Source organism: Verticillium alfalfae, genomic scaffold (genome assembly GCF_000150825.1).
Source record: "Verticillium alfalfae VaMs.102 supercont1.5 genomic scaffold, whole genome shotgun sequence".
Classification (NCBI taxonomy): Eukaryota; Fungi; Ascomycota; class Sordariomycetes; order Glomerellales; family Plectosphaerellaceae; genus Verticillium; species Verticillium alfalfae.
Genome location: NW_003315034.1, coordinates 432,487 through 447,573, shown reverse-complemented (window position 1 = coordinate 447,573; position 15,087 = coordinate 432,487). Strand labels below are relative to the sequence as shown.

The window sequence follows — 15,087 nt, the reverse complement described above, 5'->3', positions numbered from 1 at the left end:
AAAAGGTTAAGTAGTTCCGACGCTTGTGGTCGGCGAAAGAGAGAGAGAGAGCTGCGCCAAAAAATAAAAAATCCTCTCATCCTCTCCTCCAACGCTTTCTGTCCCCCCCCAACCCCCCGTTGCGCAGCGCCTCGCCTTTTCGAGATACCCCCAACCAAAACACCCTCTGCCCCCCCCCCCCTTCAACATGCGGCGATGCGCGCTCCTCTTTCTCCTTTTCTGTTGCATGTTCCATGGTGGAGGCAGGAGCGTTTTTTTTTTTCAGTGACCCGCGACGAGAGTGTTTGGCGCTCCGACTTTTGGGAGGTAGAAAGGGGGAGACAGAGGAGGCAGGAAGCGGGCTACAGTACATATCGATATCAAGTCCACTCGTTTGGCGAGACAATGTCAAGGATTCATGCCATGGAAATTCCATCCACATTGGTTGCTTGGTTTTGCCCCCGAGATCTATCTAGCGACTCCCAACTCCGTGTATAGGTGGGTACAAGATTGCGGCATGCACACGGTCCCGTCCGTTTATAACCAGTGCTCATATTTGTAGTACATTTCACTCCATCTTTGCTTGGCGTCTGTCTCATGGCACCTTTGTCTTCACAGATATCTCAACCTCGAAGTGGCGTATGCGGCGCCGACCGCAGAGATGGCGCCGATGAAGAGACATACGGCAATGGCGTTGGGGCCGTCAGTATCATGATGCTCAGCGGGATCGGCCCCCTTGGCAAGCTCGGGGCTCTTGCCGGGCTCGAGGATCGTAAAGACGATGGTGCTGATGAAGGTACCAATAAATTGCGGCAACGTTGAGTAGATGTTGAGGATACCGAAATAGATGCCCGACAGTTCGCCCGTTGACGATGAAGCGCCAGGCGTGTCGGACCCATGCTCCAGATGCAGAGCGTGGTCTGCGCTGATGGCTGGCAGCTCAATGTCATCGGCGTTGGACAGGCGGCGGTAGGCTGGGCCGCCAGCATCTGTGGCGCCGCTGAGCTTGTTGACCTCGACGCCGAGAAAGGTGACGGGCGCCCACATGGCAATGGTCCAAGGAAGTCCGCAGATGACGACGAGGAAAGTGGCAAATCGGAAACTGGCGGCGAAGGGAGCCATGAACATGGCGCTCGCAAACATGAGATGGCCGGCCATCCAGACGGTCATGAGGTCGGGTTTGCGCTTGCTGAACTTTTCTGCGAGGGTAGCCAGCCCTTGGGGCGGGCGTGCCGTATACTTCTCGTCGTCTGGCGACTTTGTGACCATGGGCAGGATCCAGGCGCCGATGAGGGTGACGGTGGAGTAGATGACGAGGGCGGTACTGCCGATGCGACCGACATCGCCGAGCATGTCTTTGGAGTGCTTTGCCTCCTCGGGCGCATCGTAGCGAAAATACGTCTCGCCGACCCAGGTCGCGCTGTAGAAGAGGAAGGGGAACCAGCCGATCCACGCCCAGAACTGTGCCCAGCAGATGGCCTGGATACGTGGGGGCAGGTTAAGCAGCGTGGACCAGATCTGGCTGAAGACCTTGAAACGGCCGGCAGGCTTGCGAGAGTCTGGTCGGGTGGAGACGAGCACCCTCTCGGTAACCGCCCAGCAGGACACGCCCGAGGAGAAGAGTATGAAGAAGGTGGCGATCAGGGTCAGTTGCTTAAACTGCGTGTCTCCAAGCGTCGTCCCCAACATGCCTACGAGGTCAATAGCACCCGCTCCATATCCCATCATATGGCCCATGGCGGACATTCTGCTGGCTGCGCCGAGTTAGCTACACGGCCAGTACTTGGCTTTAGAGGGGGGGAATCACTTACACCATGCCGCACCGGCTTGTTGTTTCTCGATGGGTAGAGTGTCGACGATCAGGCTCCTGGCGCAGGACATGACTGGGCAACTGGTCAGCTCATACTGTCCTCGGGATGCGATGGGGTCGACTCACCCGCATTGATAGCAAAGTCGACGGCATAGATTGCCAGGACTGCAAGCGTTATCGTGAAGCCGCGGGCAGACTTCTCGTCAGCAACGAAAAAGCCCACAATTTCCTGGGTGAAGCCCAGTACGACCATGCTCAAGGCGGCAATAATCGAGCCCATGACGATGAAAGGACGCCGGCGACCCCATTTTGAGGTGGACTGATCAGCAATGACGCCAACGATAGGCTGAACAATGAGTCCCGACAGAGGCCCAGCAATCCACACAAGCGAAGTATTGCTCTTGGTGAGGCCAAGATTCAGGAGATACGGTGTGCAGTCTGGATTCGCAAGGTCAACATGTGATCTGCCGAGGAGGGGCGCCAGGTTCGCGCGGTGCTTGCTACTCACAGGTCATCTCCACTCCCCATGTGAAGCTGTGGATGACGGGTCAATGCTAGCTGTCGCCACGGCACACGACCTGGGTTCCACCTACGTGATGCCGATGGCGTTGAAGGTCAGGAGAACCATGCGCATCGCCTCAGAACTCCCCCTGATATGGGGCTGCCCCGCCCATGTCGACATTTCTGCGAATGTCTCCTCGCGTATCGATTGATTGATTGTCGGCTCCCCGTCAATGACCTCGCCGGCGCGCCGGTCAATGTCGCGGTCGCGGTCGAGGTCGAGGTCGAGGCTGGATGGGCGGCGCGTGGGTCCCGCGTATCCACCAGGATGGCTAGTCGCAGATGATGGGTGCCAGTCGTCATCAAAGCCTGGGTTCGAATCGGTGTCGGGCTGGCCGTTGCTCGACTGCGACGGGGTGAGGATGGGCGTCGAATGTCCTCCCGAGTCGACGGAGAGGTAGTGAGCGTCGCTAGACTCTGCGTCTCGGGCGCCTGTAGGAATCAGTGTTGCGTTCGAGGTCGAGGCTGGCGTCAGAAACGCAGCAGCCATGGCGGGAGGGAGGGTGGAGCTCCCGCAGCTGCCAGTTCAGGTGTCCGTGCCGTAATTCTTTCAGGAGTGCTTCAAATCTAGCAAAGCACCCATGACGCAGCCGAGTCAACCAATTTCCCAGTCTTTTTTGCGCTCAACAATTACGTGGCACTCCAGTTGCAGGTGAAAGCTGACGTGGGTTCGAAAGAACACGGGTCGAGAAAACGAAAATGTTATTGGATGCTGAGGTGTAGAGCTGCTGTACGGGATACTCTAGGGGGAGAGATTGGGGTCCGCCATTGTCTTTGAGGTCTCAGGCAGTGCGACGCAGTAATAAGGTTCGGCATGCACGGTATGTTAACAGAGTTGGGGAGGGGTTGAGGCGGGCCCAGATGGAGGGGGCCTTGTGTTGACGCGCTTCAGCATGACCCTAATTGTCTTCGGAAAGGGGATTCGAGGACATGCAAAGTGCCGTGTTCAACAGTACCGACATAGGTACCTACCAACATACCTAGGTAGGTAAGGTAGGATGTCATGGAAGATGCTGTGGCCCAAGGAAAAGAAAGGGGGGGGGGGGTTCGTCCTTCTGGGCCTTCAGAGGTAGGTTCTTTCAGCAGGCACCTACCTCAGTGCTGGACATTGAGAAGCTCAGTGAGCGGCGTGTTGCCAGGCACCAAGGCGCTGGGAGGCTTAGGTAACCCAGGTTCGTGCCCCGTCGATGCCTACAGAGCACCGTAGGAAACTGCCGGCCGTCACCGATTCGGAGTGCCCCGCGGCGGTCCACTGTGTCCACCTCACATGGAGGACGAAGAGCACAATTGCCCCGCCATCGATCAATCAAGCTCCGACATAGGCCAACGTGTTTCGGTCTTTTTGGGGGGCCACTACCACAGATTCTTCCTCAAGTCGGTGCTAACGAGATTGAGTCACCAGAAAGACGAGGCCGGCCAGGAACAGTCACGGCGGTCACAATCGCAATTACAGTCGCAGTCGACACAGTCACAGCCCCCTCACCCCCTCCTCCCGCGACAACGTCTCAACTCTCTACAAAGACAGAGCTGACCGCCTGCATATTGTCCTCCCCCACCCTTTTCGACCAGCGCATCGCCTTTGCCCTGTAGTGCAACTCGCGCAGACCCCCTTCGAGTCCGACGCCGACTAGCCTTCGAACTGCAGCCACGGATCGCATCCATTGGCCTCACCCCACCGTGTCGTGCTCTGTGCCTCGTACCCTCGACTCCATTTCGACCCTCGAAAGCCAGTCCTGCGAGATTAATACAACACACCTACATATAGGCAATTGCGCAACCACTTGTCCCCGGTGACACCCAGAAGGACATACCATAGCCCCCCATGGATCTCGTCAACTCGTTGGTCGCACCCGCCCTCCCCTCCCCCCTCTCTCTTCTCGTCGTCCTCGCCGTGGAAGTCAGGCCATGATGAAGAAGGGACTAGAAAAGCTGATGGTGAAGGAAAGCCTAGAAGGCCGCCTCCTGTTCGCGGTGCCCAAGAGTGAGTCAAACGCCCTCCGCTTCTCCCGTCGTCCCCGATCGGCAGCTGACCACCACGCATCCAGAGGGTCGCCTGAACGCCGCCGCCCTCAACCTGCTTGAGGGTGCCGACGTGCAGTTCCGCCGCGAGAACCGCCTCGACATTGCCCTCGTCAAGAACCTGCCCATCGCGCTCATCTTCCTGCCGGCCGCCGACATCCCCACCTTTGTCGGCGAGGGCCAGTGCGATCTCGGCATCACGGGCTGGGACCAGGTCAAGGAGCACGACGCCAACGTGCGGTCCTACAACCGCTCGCGCCGGGCCTCCATCGGCGCCGGCGACAACGCCGAGGACCCCCTCAAGACGGCGGGCTGCGACCTCGTCATGGAGCTCGGCTTTGGCGCCTGCAAGCTCCAGGTCCAGGTGCCGGAGAAGGGCGGCTACGCGACGACGGAGGACCTCATCGGCAAGACGATCGGCACGAGCTTCTCGGGCCTCGCCGCCGACCACTTTGCCCGGCTCGAGCTCGGCCTCGAGGGCCAGCCGAACGGCGAGGACTTTGCGACGCCCAAGAAGATGCGGACCAAGATCATTGAGCTCAGCGGCAGCGTCGAAGCTGCGTGCGCGCTGGGCGTGGCTGACGGCATTGTGGATCTCGTCGGTGGGTGTCTTCCTCCTCTGCCTCCTCTGCCTCCTCTACCTCCTCCTCTTCTTCTTCTCCCTCTTCTTCTTCTCCCTCTTCTTCTTTTTCTTCCTCGCCTTGCTTACTTCCGACGCATCCATGCTGACATTGTTCCCGCAGAATCGGGCGAGACAATGAGGGCAGCGGGCCTCAAGGCCATTGACACGGTGGTCGACTCGCAGGCGGTGCTCATCAAGTCGCGCAAGCCGTCGAACCAGGCAACCATCGACCTCATCACGGCGCGCATCCAGGGCGTCATCACGGCGCAGCGCTACGTGCTCTGCCAGTACAACATTGAGAGGGTGCGCCTCACCGAGGCCAAGAGCATCACGCCGGGCAAGCGCGCGCCGACCGTTACAACGCTCGACACGGAGGGCTGGGTCGCCGTCAGCTGCATGGTCGTCAAGAAGGAGATTGCCGTCGTCATGGACAAGCTGACGGCGGCCGGTGCGCAGGATATTCTGGTGCTCGACATTCACAACTCGCGGTAAGCCGTGGGCTATGAGGTCCACTTCTTGGACACATGAAATCAAAAAGAGGTTGCGTGCTGCGGCGAAAGGGGGGGGGAATACCGTGCTCAGGCCCACGCAATATGGTGATGGTGCCACATGGGTAAGCCGAAGGGGGGAGAGGACATCAAAAAGGCATAGATATCAAATGCGAGATCATCACGACGCGCACACGACAGGGCTGAAGTGGCACGGTGCTTCGGCAGGATTGAACTGCTAGGTCGATTCGATGGGCCCAGCCGTCGTACCTTGGTGGCTCAGCAGCATCGTCCTCGAATTGCAGTGACCTTGGGTGAAAACGAGCGACGATTTTGCATCGTGCCTTGCTACCCGAAGCACCGCCACTGGGAACGGCCCGCACTGCGCCTCTTCCAAAACCCCACGTTGCAGGCTCCAGGACACAATTGCGAGTGCGATAGCGAACAGACGAATCAGCAGAGTGAAAAAAGAGGAGGGAAAAAGTCACACATTGGATCCTCCACCTACTAAGGCCAGGAACAAACTGATTAGCCGTGTGGAACTGGTGCTCCGTCATTGCTCCTGATTGTCGCTCCAGGGCTTTTCCCTCCTCCGTTAGGGACACCCTACGGATCCGCCAATCGAGAGGCGAGATGCGAGATGCGGGACGGCCGTCAGGATGGTCAGTGCGACTGGGCCCCGAAGCCCCCGAAACCGAGGGTCCCGATGCGGGCTGGGCTGGTCGCTCGCTGATGCAATCGAGATGTGAAGTACGAGGAAGGCATAGCTTGTCCTGAAAAGAAGGACGGATACGTCTTCAGTCATATAGTATGATTTCGCCGTATTGGAATCTCGACTCCCGTCGCTGGACTCTTACCATATTCAATCGCACCTGCCGCCTCAACCCGCCAGCCATCTCCGTCCCTTACGGCATTACGGTACCTGCCAGCCCAGGTACAGGAAGGTCCCCACCACTGACCTCATCCTCTCACCACCCCCGCCAGAGCTTCCTTCCAGCTTCCAGCTTCCAGCGCACGGCTGCCATGTCGTCATCCGTCACGGCGACGAAAGTCACCACGACACGGGGCAGCAGCGATGCCGCCGCCGTCGACAAGATGACCCTCTACAAGGTGCGTTACCATCAGCGGGCGGCGAGAAGCCTCGATGAAGTTCCTTCATCCGCAGCGCACTGCACACGCGCCCATGAGACTCGAGCCAACAGGAATGAATATGTACACTGACAAGATCCCCAGCTGGTCATGACGCCCGTTATCTTCGTCTCCTTCCTCGTCTCCCTCGCCTGGGTCGATCTGCGCTACACGCTCATGCGCTACCGCGGCCGTCAGAGCGACAGCAGACTGCCCGCGTGGCTGCACCACCTGGTCTACCGGCCCGCTCACGAGCATGACGGGGGGAAACCCCCGAGCGCGGCAGGAGGCGGTCGTGGCCAGACGACGGGCGGGTACTACCGCACGAAGCAGAAGAAGCTGGCCAAGATGGAAATGGCCGATGCTTTTGAGATCCGCACCCACGTCGCCGCCGCCCTGGCTGCCCTTGTCGCCGTCGCCGCGTGGACGAGCGTGTCGCTTCTGCGCTGGGTCTGGACGTCTGTGGCTGTCTGAGACGAGAGGAAACGGAGCAAGCAGACATGGAATGTACCTCTATGAGGCGATGCCCCCCCAGGATATATGGACAGACACGGACAGGCGACGCCTCGCATCAAGTCAACCGTGGGAGAACCAGGCGTGTCTGCACTTCCTTCTCACGCGCGTGCTCACGCTTCTGAATCCTCTCTCTCGACTAACATAGGCGTGTCTTGCTGACGATGCAAGCTGGACCTACGTCCGTGGGCGACATACTGTGTGAGAAGCATGACAATGGTAGCTTGGTCGACAAGCCAGCGCGTCCGTCTTCTCCGGCACTGTCTTCGTCTTGTGTCGTGCGCAACCACCGGGTGTCATGATGGCGATCGCGAGGAGTCTCTGCTGGACATCGAGGTTACGGACTTGGAGTGTCGATTGCTGCAAAAGGCAAGAAGAAAGAAAAAGTGGGAGACGCACGTCGCGCAGCGTGTAAGCGGCAAAAGGAGAAAGATAGGGGTACGCCGTGATCGCAGGTTGCTTGAGCAGACCCAATACGAAGCCACGCAGAGGACCTTGGCTACCTGACCTGAAGGGCTATAAACAGAGCTGGATGAGGAGACAGCTGTGCAGTCGGGGGCAGTACGGGCAGAGCTATCACACATGTCGTCGATAAGCCCAGTATCGCTTGCCTTGCCTAGATGCACAATGAAAAGGGCGCGGTTTGACTTGGCCACCATGGCAAGAGATATATATTCATGAAGTATTCGGCCACCTGGTTTCACCTCCCCTCTATCAAAACGTTTCAATGAGGCTGTTTCTCGGTCTTGCATTGACCTCACTTCGTCCCTCCACGCACTCATTATCCTGTCCAAAAGTGCACACGCATCCATTCTCGTAGCAGCATCACTGGCCAGATGCAAAACGACAAATCCCCATGACGAGGCATCACCACTCTCACCCCTTTCCACAGTCAAGCACCCACGGTGCATGGTTACATACCAAGAGGCGCTTCACTGCGCCGCCTCACAAGGGACCAAGCTCCGCGGCCTGCACAGCGGCGGCCCCGGCGCCGTCCGCCCGCCAGATGAGCCTCATCTGCGGCAGGCTCACCTCCCAGACGACCTGCTCGTACACGCTCTCCACGACGAACCCGGCCCCGCGGTACAGATGCACCGCCGCCTCGAGCGAGCCCATCGTATGCAGCATCACCTCCTCCACGCCCGCCGCCCGGACGTGCGCCATGACGGCGTCGAGCATCTTCCGACCGACGCCCAGCCCCCGCGCCGCGGGGTCGATGATGAAGCCCCGCAGCTGCGCGCTCCGGCGACGCGGCGCGGCCCCCACGACGTCGGCACCGCTCGCGTCGAGGAGCACCGTGCCGAGGATGCCGTCGTCCGGTCCCAGGGCCGACCAGACCTGCGACGTCGGGCTCGAGGCGAGGCGGGCGAGGATGTCGCCAAAGTCGCGCGCGAGGGCCGTCTCGAAGGCGAGGCCCCACCCTGTGATGGCGTGGTAGTAGGCCATGTGCATGTCGAGGCAACGGGCGAGGAAGCCCGGTCGGTAGCCGGGGAGGACGCGGACGGCCGGCGGTGATGGCGCTGCGCGGTCTACGGGGCCGGCGTGGTTATTCAGGGCGGCTTGCGTGCAGGTCGCACCCCGTGGCGTCAATTTCGGCGGGTCCGTTGCCGTCACGAGCTCCATTTGAACGACTTCCTCGAGGGCCGCGTTGGAAATGGCATCATCTTTGTCTAATGATGGTATGGAACATGGGTTGCCTATTTTTAAGAGCAATCGAAGGGCAGGAATGGATAAGCAAGTGTCGGTGAGGATGTGTTGAATGGATTCCAAATCTTGCGCAAGGTCTCGAGAGACATGAGAATCGACTTTGCCCGCCAATTGATTCGTGACCATCATGATGATGCGCTGCTGTATGAAGCCTGACTACGATCGTGCTCTGTCGCGACGCGTTGCTGTTCCATACTGTTTATATGTCAGAACTGAAGCCACTGACGCAGTGAGTCATGGGAAGGGCGCGCCCAGGCTGGGCGGGTTGACATTCGAGTTGCCGTGTTGCGGAATCCTTCACGTAGTGGAGTCCATAATCGCGAAGGAATACACAGACAACCACCTCATGAGCGCTCGAGTTCGCTGGGGCCCAGCACCACAGCTCACTTGCACCAGTTCCTCGTATTCTTGTTGATCCAAGAGTCTCGATCTTGCTCTGCACCATGGTTGCTACGATCGTGACGAGAGGGGAACCGGAGCTTCTGCCTCCTTTGAGTAAAGACGGGTGCGGGGGTGCAAGCTGTCGGAAGCTGGAGGGGGTACAAATTCGACGACACACCGACGACCAGTATACGGCTTCAGAGAAGTGAACATCAACAGTGTGCGTACCTGTCGACGCCCATGCTGCCCTGTTGACTCTGAGTCGCCAAGCTTACGACCAACATCGATGCTTTGGTGATTCTGACGCCGTTCGACCAGAGAAATGTCCTGCTGGCAGCGGCACGCTGCACGGAGTCTTGCATCCTCTCATACAGTTCAGCACGCCAAACTCAAGCAAACGGCAAATGAGCCGTTCCCGGTCGTACTGCTTGATCTGTATTACTAGGTCTGGCTCCAAGGCACCTTGCCACACATGCCGAGTGGCATGCCATACACACTCCTCGCTCCATGATCTGGTCGAGACTAGAGTGGATGTCGACCTGATTATTTCACTGCCGGTGATTCACGACAATCACTGCAACCTCATAGAATCTCGTGTCTACTTGGCTCAGCCTGTGTGTTCATGCCCTGGGATGGCCGCTCACATTGCATGTAAAGGTCTCGTCCATGGTCACAAAGTTGTATGTAGATGCCACGCTGGTCTACATGGCGAGAATGATGCTCCAGAGCCTGGCCTGCACTTACAATGTACTGAGTACCAATCTAAAGGGCACCTGAACCATGATTCGTTTCGTTTTTAGAGTAGTTTTACATGCTGTCATCCTTACATGGACCACCTTCAATCACTCGCACCGCATCATACGCAACCTAGGGTCAGGCAGGGTGACCGGTTGCGTAACGAGGCATGGATATTTCTCTTCCTGACGCTCTAGAACTTCATAATAGCGACGAAGCCTAGGCCTGGCATGTGACCGCAGGGCCTTTAAAGACTATGTTCTGTACTGAGTTGCGCAAGCCGTTGTCGACAAAACGTAGCGCCACAGGAACGTCAACAACTAAAAAAATTGAAACACAATCAAAATTAAATTAAGTTCACAAATCAGTCTATCAGTAACTCATCTATATGCTAGCTTGAAGCATGATTGACCAGCAGGTCGAGGCGTGGCGTGAAAAACTCGACAATACCACGACCTGCACATTGCACGTGAGACCGGTCATGGTCACGTACCACGGAACATTTTGAGCTCAGAATATAAACTGAAGCACAAGTCATTGGTATTCAAACCTACAGTCAAAGCGTGTAAAGTGCGTGTAAAGTAGTTCGCAAAGCCTGATGGTTTCGTGTAGATTGCGGTGAAACTCCCAATGGACGCGGCTGCCAAAGCGGACTATCGCCCTTCGGTGTAGCTTCGACAAGACATGGTCGAGGTTCGCTGAAAGTTGACTCGTGTTTCTTCATCGCAAACGACTGTTTGGCCTGACGCCCGCAGAGACGACGGACGGACTGCCGCACGTATGCCTTAGCCTATGGCGCTTACATCAACATCCCGGATGCACACATACAAGGCCGATCATGCCGCCCCTGGAGATACAGAGTACCTGCTGGAGATGGCTCCGGCAGGTGTAGACGCGTGTAGGTGGAACGAGTTGACTTGCAAAGCACAGGTTCTCCATGGTGCCTATCGTGGAGCCAAGATGGCTTTGAGCTTTGCAGACTACCTTCCAAACCCCATTCGAAGTGAGACGCATATTGTAGCTTAAACATAACGTTGACGCTCGTGGAGAATACGTTTCAAGTCCTATCAAAAGAGATCCTTGGTTTTCGGTTTGCTTCTAAGCATAGTGATGCACCTGCCGGTGTCGCTGCTCTACTGTACAGCACATTCTCACCTCGGCACTCGATTATCTGCCCATGACAGGGGCCAGGTTCGCGCTGACATGCACCACTGGCATCAAGAACAACCAGTGCAGACCAGACTGCTCTAGCCTTCCGACGTGGGCACAGGTCCCTGCACTGGACAGCGTCTAGCGCACTGAAGGGACGTAACGCATTCGTGTTTCCCCCACGCTATTTCGCCCGATGCAAATCTCCAATATCCAGCCAGGGTTTAGTGCAGGAGCCTATCTGGTCCGTCTGGATGCTCGGAGAGTGAGGCACCTTAACCCACGCATCGATTGGGAGAAGCTCGGAATGCCAGCAGAGGGGGGAGAATGAGCACACAGCCAGGAACTAGCGTGGGGGAGATATTGGCAGACCCAAGGAGCTCAGTGGCTGGCCGCTCAATAGAGGAGGCACTGGTTTGGACACGGCGGTCAAATGAGGGCATCCTTCGCCATAACTGCCTTGGGAGCAGCCAAGCGGTCCACCATGTCGAGGCTGACGGTCGTCAATATCCATTGATGTCAGTGATCCAACAAGTCACCGAGCTGACCAGCTGCGCTAGAGCGAATGAAGATATTGCCGTCTCCTGTTGGGTGGGTTGCTGTCTTGCACCCTGATATTCAAAGCAGCCATTCCGGGGTCAATCAGCCAGAGGTTGACTGTTGAGCATTGTGGCGTCGACTTCAGGACCTATTGCTCCGAGCTGAAGTGCTATGTCGAGGAGCTGCTGCTGGCAATTCGAGGACTGATGGCATGACTGGCAGCAAAATTTGGCCGCGGTATAATACTAATTGCGTCGAGACCAAACGGGGTCCCTTGCTGGCTAGTTTTCACCGACGAGCAGAAGCAATGAAGAGGCGACTGTTCCACTTTCAGCTTGTCTAGCCAAAAAAGTGCTAAGCGCGGTAGTTGATTTCTCCTCGCGACAATGTTGAGGAATGTGGGAGGAAAGTTGTGGGGGTTCGTCAAGGCGAAGACAGGTTGCTGCTTGGCCCAAATCCGAGAGAGCGAGCGTCGTGGTTGTCTTGACGAAAGGAGAAGCAAGATGGGTGTTCAGGCAGCATCGAGAGGGCGGGTTTGGACTATGAAAAGGCGATGCGAGGCACGTGGTTGTCTTGGAGGTGAGACGGCGGACGACTGGAGACAAGATACCGCCTCACACCTGGTGAAGTAATCATTGGGCCAGAGTCGGTGAGTTAGGACGGGATATGACAGTGAGACAGGCAATACATGGCGCGATGGCGCGTTCCCTGTGTGAGGAGTCTGGCGCAACAGAGCACTGGAGACCAGTCGGTGAAATGGAGAAGAAACCATTGCCCGTGCTCTGCGTAATTGATATGACGCTCGAAGCGGTCACCAAGGGTTGTAAGGATATTAAGTTTCTCCCTTTTTCTTTTCCTAACCCGGTCGGAGGTTCCTTGGAGATGAAGATGGAAGACGGTACTGGAAGCTGGCAAAACGACCGAGCCAAAGGTTTCTCACATCAAGGATTCAGAAGTGACATGTCAACTGCGCAAGGTACCTAGATGCCTGCCTACCGTAGGCAAGTGAGGCAGGTTGAAATCTGCTGCTGCTGCTCCTGCTGCTGCTGCCAGTGGTGTCGTCTTGTGATGCAGCATCAAGACATACGCCTTCCTTTTGGTGTGACGGTGCTCTGTCGTAGTTGCTTCGGGTCCGTAGATCGGTTGCGTGGCGTCAGTGGGTGACTTTCTTGCTGCATTTGCAGGTGCCAGAGGCATTCCGCCGAGTGTGCCGTGTCGCTCTTGCTCTCCTCGATGCCAGGTCTTGCAATTTCGCCATCATGAAGTCACCTGCTGCTTCTGATCGCATCTTTCACGTAGGTAACTAAGGTAGGTAGGTTAAGGCAGGTGTACCTTAGGGTAGTAAGTATTGACAGATTGACAGAGTCAGTGAAGGAGGCGGGCGGTGCAAAGAGGAAGGAGCTGCAGGCGGAGCCTAACACCAATGTAGCTGCCCTTCTCGCCCACACTCGAGCTGCCTTGCGTCCGTCCCCTCACCCTTCTCCCCCCTCCCAGTCTAGGTAGGCACCATGGGAAGGCAAGGTAGGTACCTACCTACCTACCTACCTACCTACCTACCTAGGCAAGGTAGGCTTAGGCTACGCGGGCAACTTTGGCCCTCGCACCCTGCCATGCCTGTCGTGACAGTCTTCAACCTTTACGTTGCCCATTCTTCGGATGTTTTCTAATCTCACTTTTCCTTTTCCCAGAGCCAGTTCCTCGGATCCCAGACACAAAAGATGGACCGACCCTCTTCCCCAAACCTGCTTCGATTTCACTGGTCCAGAATCGCAGGCGTTCCTCTCCCGCTCGCCGCCTCGCATCCTCGCCTCCTCGTCACCCAACCCCCAGGTCGCTCAAGTTCTGCCAGGTCAAGCACAGGGGACCAACAGTGTCTGATGCACCTGGCCGGGGCTGACGGACGCCAATCCCGAGCACTAGCAGGCCCTCCAACACCATTGACGACGATCCTCTCTGCTTCTTCAGACCCTGACTCCTTTCTAGAAGCCAGACATGCAGTCCTGAACAAGGCGCCGACACTGAACGGCGGCGGAACGTCGGATTCATCACTCTGGATGCACGGGATAGCCCCACCTCTCACCGCTTAATGGCGATGCGCAACTTCCCCTGTAATCAATCGGAAGTTGGGTGTCCTGGCCCTCCGAACCGACTATCTGTCGTTCCTTGTGGAGCCCTGCATTTTCTGGTCCCAAATGATGCCTATCATGAAGATTCAGCTTGGGCCCCATTCGCCCAGCCTCCGGCCGGGTCTAGATTGATGTCTCGAGATAGATGAGTCTCATGGCCAAACTCTGTTTCCTGACGATGCGCCCCAGCCTCCCAGTCAGAACAGCCTCGCGACTGTCTACCCCCCGGGCCGAAGACCAGGTTGTCAGCACCACGGAGCGGCACGAGCACGCAAGCTGCCGAGATGTGAGCTGGCTCTCCGTTCAGGTTGCATGTCGCATGTCGCATGTCGCATGCCAGGGCACGTACCCATGGCCATACGAACAGTCACTGACGTGCCGGACCCCGGTTTTCCGTGCTTCTCACAACGCATTGCAGCTGACTTGCCTACCCTAGACCAGACGCGAGACGGATCCATTCCTGTGTCTACGGTTCTCGCGCTCGTCGAAAGGACGCACTGTGATATACTCCATTATGCCTAAGCTTTGCAGCATCCGACGGCTACCAGCTGCTCGCCGCCGCGAGGTATCGGCGTCTCAACGTTGAGGAGTACATGTATGCCATCACGAGGGGCGAGGGTCCATTTCTCCAGCCGAGCCACGGCATTAAACCACGCGAACGAGCTAAGCAAGCGACCTGGATCGGCGGCACTTGGAAGCGCCATTTGCCCTATGCATGTTTTGAATTACTTATTCATTTAGCGCTCTGGAGTTGACATGACAAGCCCTCAAGTCCTAAGGAGCCGAGCTAGTGGTGCCAGACCTGGCTAGCTGCAACGCCGTCCGATATTGTCCATTAGGCTGAATCAAGAAGTGTTTGATTTTCAGGAGGGCTTCGCCGCTGGCGCTCGCTGATTATTGCCCCAGGCATAGGTGGATGTGGGGGCCCTCATCAAGAGGCAGGTCCTCCCGTAAGTCAACGGATCCTAGCTGCACATCAGCCCTGATCGACAACTGGCGCGGCATCAAGGGTGCCCACATACCATCTCCAGCGCGTGGCCAGATCAGAGTTCGTCCTATCTCGACTTCCGCCTGGCCCTGCAACCTCTTCGTGTACCCTTCCAGACTCTGGCGCGAGGAGCATCACCTTCCCGCTCCGGTCGTGTAGATCATACAATGCTCCGTCATCTTGGACGAGGCATCTTGACGACGAAATCGGCTGCGGAGAAGATGACGTTAGTGGTCTGAAAGTTGTACTGACTGAAACGACAAGCTGACACTACGAGCTGACCTTCTTCCTTGCCACTTGCTTGAGCATAAGGGATGAACCCATCAAGTACGAGCCGAATG

At 57.2% G+C, this 15,087-nt stretch overlaps 5 protein-coding genes across 5 annotated transcripts; 3 read left to right on the top strand and 2 right to left on the bottom strand.

The window, feature by feature from the left end:
* Window positions 1-591: 591 nt before the first annotated feature.
* On the bottom strand, window positions 592-2,840 carry VDBG_04458 (general alpha-glucoside permease; the record flags this gene model as incomplete). The annotated part of the gene is made up of 4 exons (XM_003004806.1): window positions 592-1,733; window positions 1,791-1,862; window positions 2,298-2,323; window positions 2,383-2,840. 4 exons carry the CDS (start codon window positions 2,838-2,840, stop codon window positions 592-594), a joined length of 1,698 nt encoding a protein of 565 aa, XP_003004852.1.
* Window positions 2,841-4,244: 1,404 nt separating this feature from the next.
* Window positions 4,245-5,483, top strand: VDBG_04457 (ATP phosphoribosyltransferase; the record flags this gene model as incomplete). The annotated part of the gene is made up of 3 exons (XM_003004805.1): window positions 4,245-4,331; window positions 4,396-4,971; window positions 5,113-5,483. 3 exons carry the CDS (start codon window positions 4,259-4,261, stop codon window positions 5,481-5,483), a joined length of 1,020 nt encoding a protein of 339 aa, XP_003004851.1.
* Window positions 5,484-6,502: 1,019 nt separating this feature from the next.
* VDBG_04456 (predicted protein) lies at window positions 6,503-7,081 on the top strand (the record flags this gene model as incomplete). The annotated part of the gene is made up of 2 exons (XM_003004804.1): window positions 6,503-6,589; window positions 6,713-7,081. 2 exons carry the CDS (start codon window positions 6,503-6,505, stop codon window positions 7,079-7,081), a joined length of 456 nt encoding a protein of 151 aa, XP_003004850.1.
* A 984-nt stretch (window positions 7,082-8,065) lies between these two features.
* VDBG_04455 (transcriptional regulator) lies at window positions 8,066-9,272 on the bottom strand (the record flags this gene model as incomplete). Its single annotated transcript, XM_003004803.1, has 2 exons — window positions 8,066-8,790; window positions 9,215-9,272. The coding sequence occupies 2 exons, from the start codon at window positions 9,270-9,272 to the stop codon at window positions 8,066-8,068; spliced, it is 783 nt and encodes a 260-aa protein (XP_003004849.1).
* Window positions 9,273-12,328: 3,056 nt separating this feature from the next.
* VDBG_04454 (predicted protein) lies at window positions 12,329-12,753 on the top strand (the record flags this gene model as incomplete). Its single annotated transcript, XM_003004802.1, has 2 exons — window positions 12,329-12,608; window positions 12,707-12,753. The coding sequence occupies 2 exons, from the start codon at window positions 12,329-12,331 to the stop codon at window positions 12,751-12,753; spliced, it is 327 nt and encodes a 108-aa protein (XP_003004848.1).
* Between the last annotated feature and the right edge of the window lie 2,334 nt (window positions 12,754-15,087).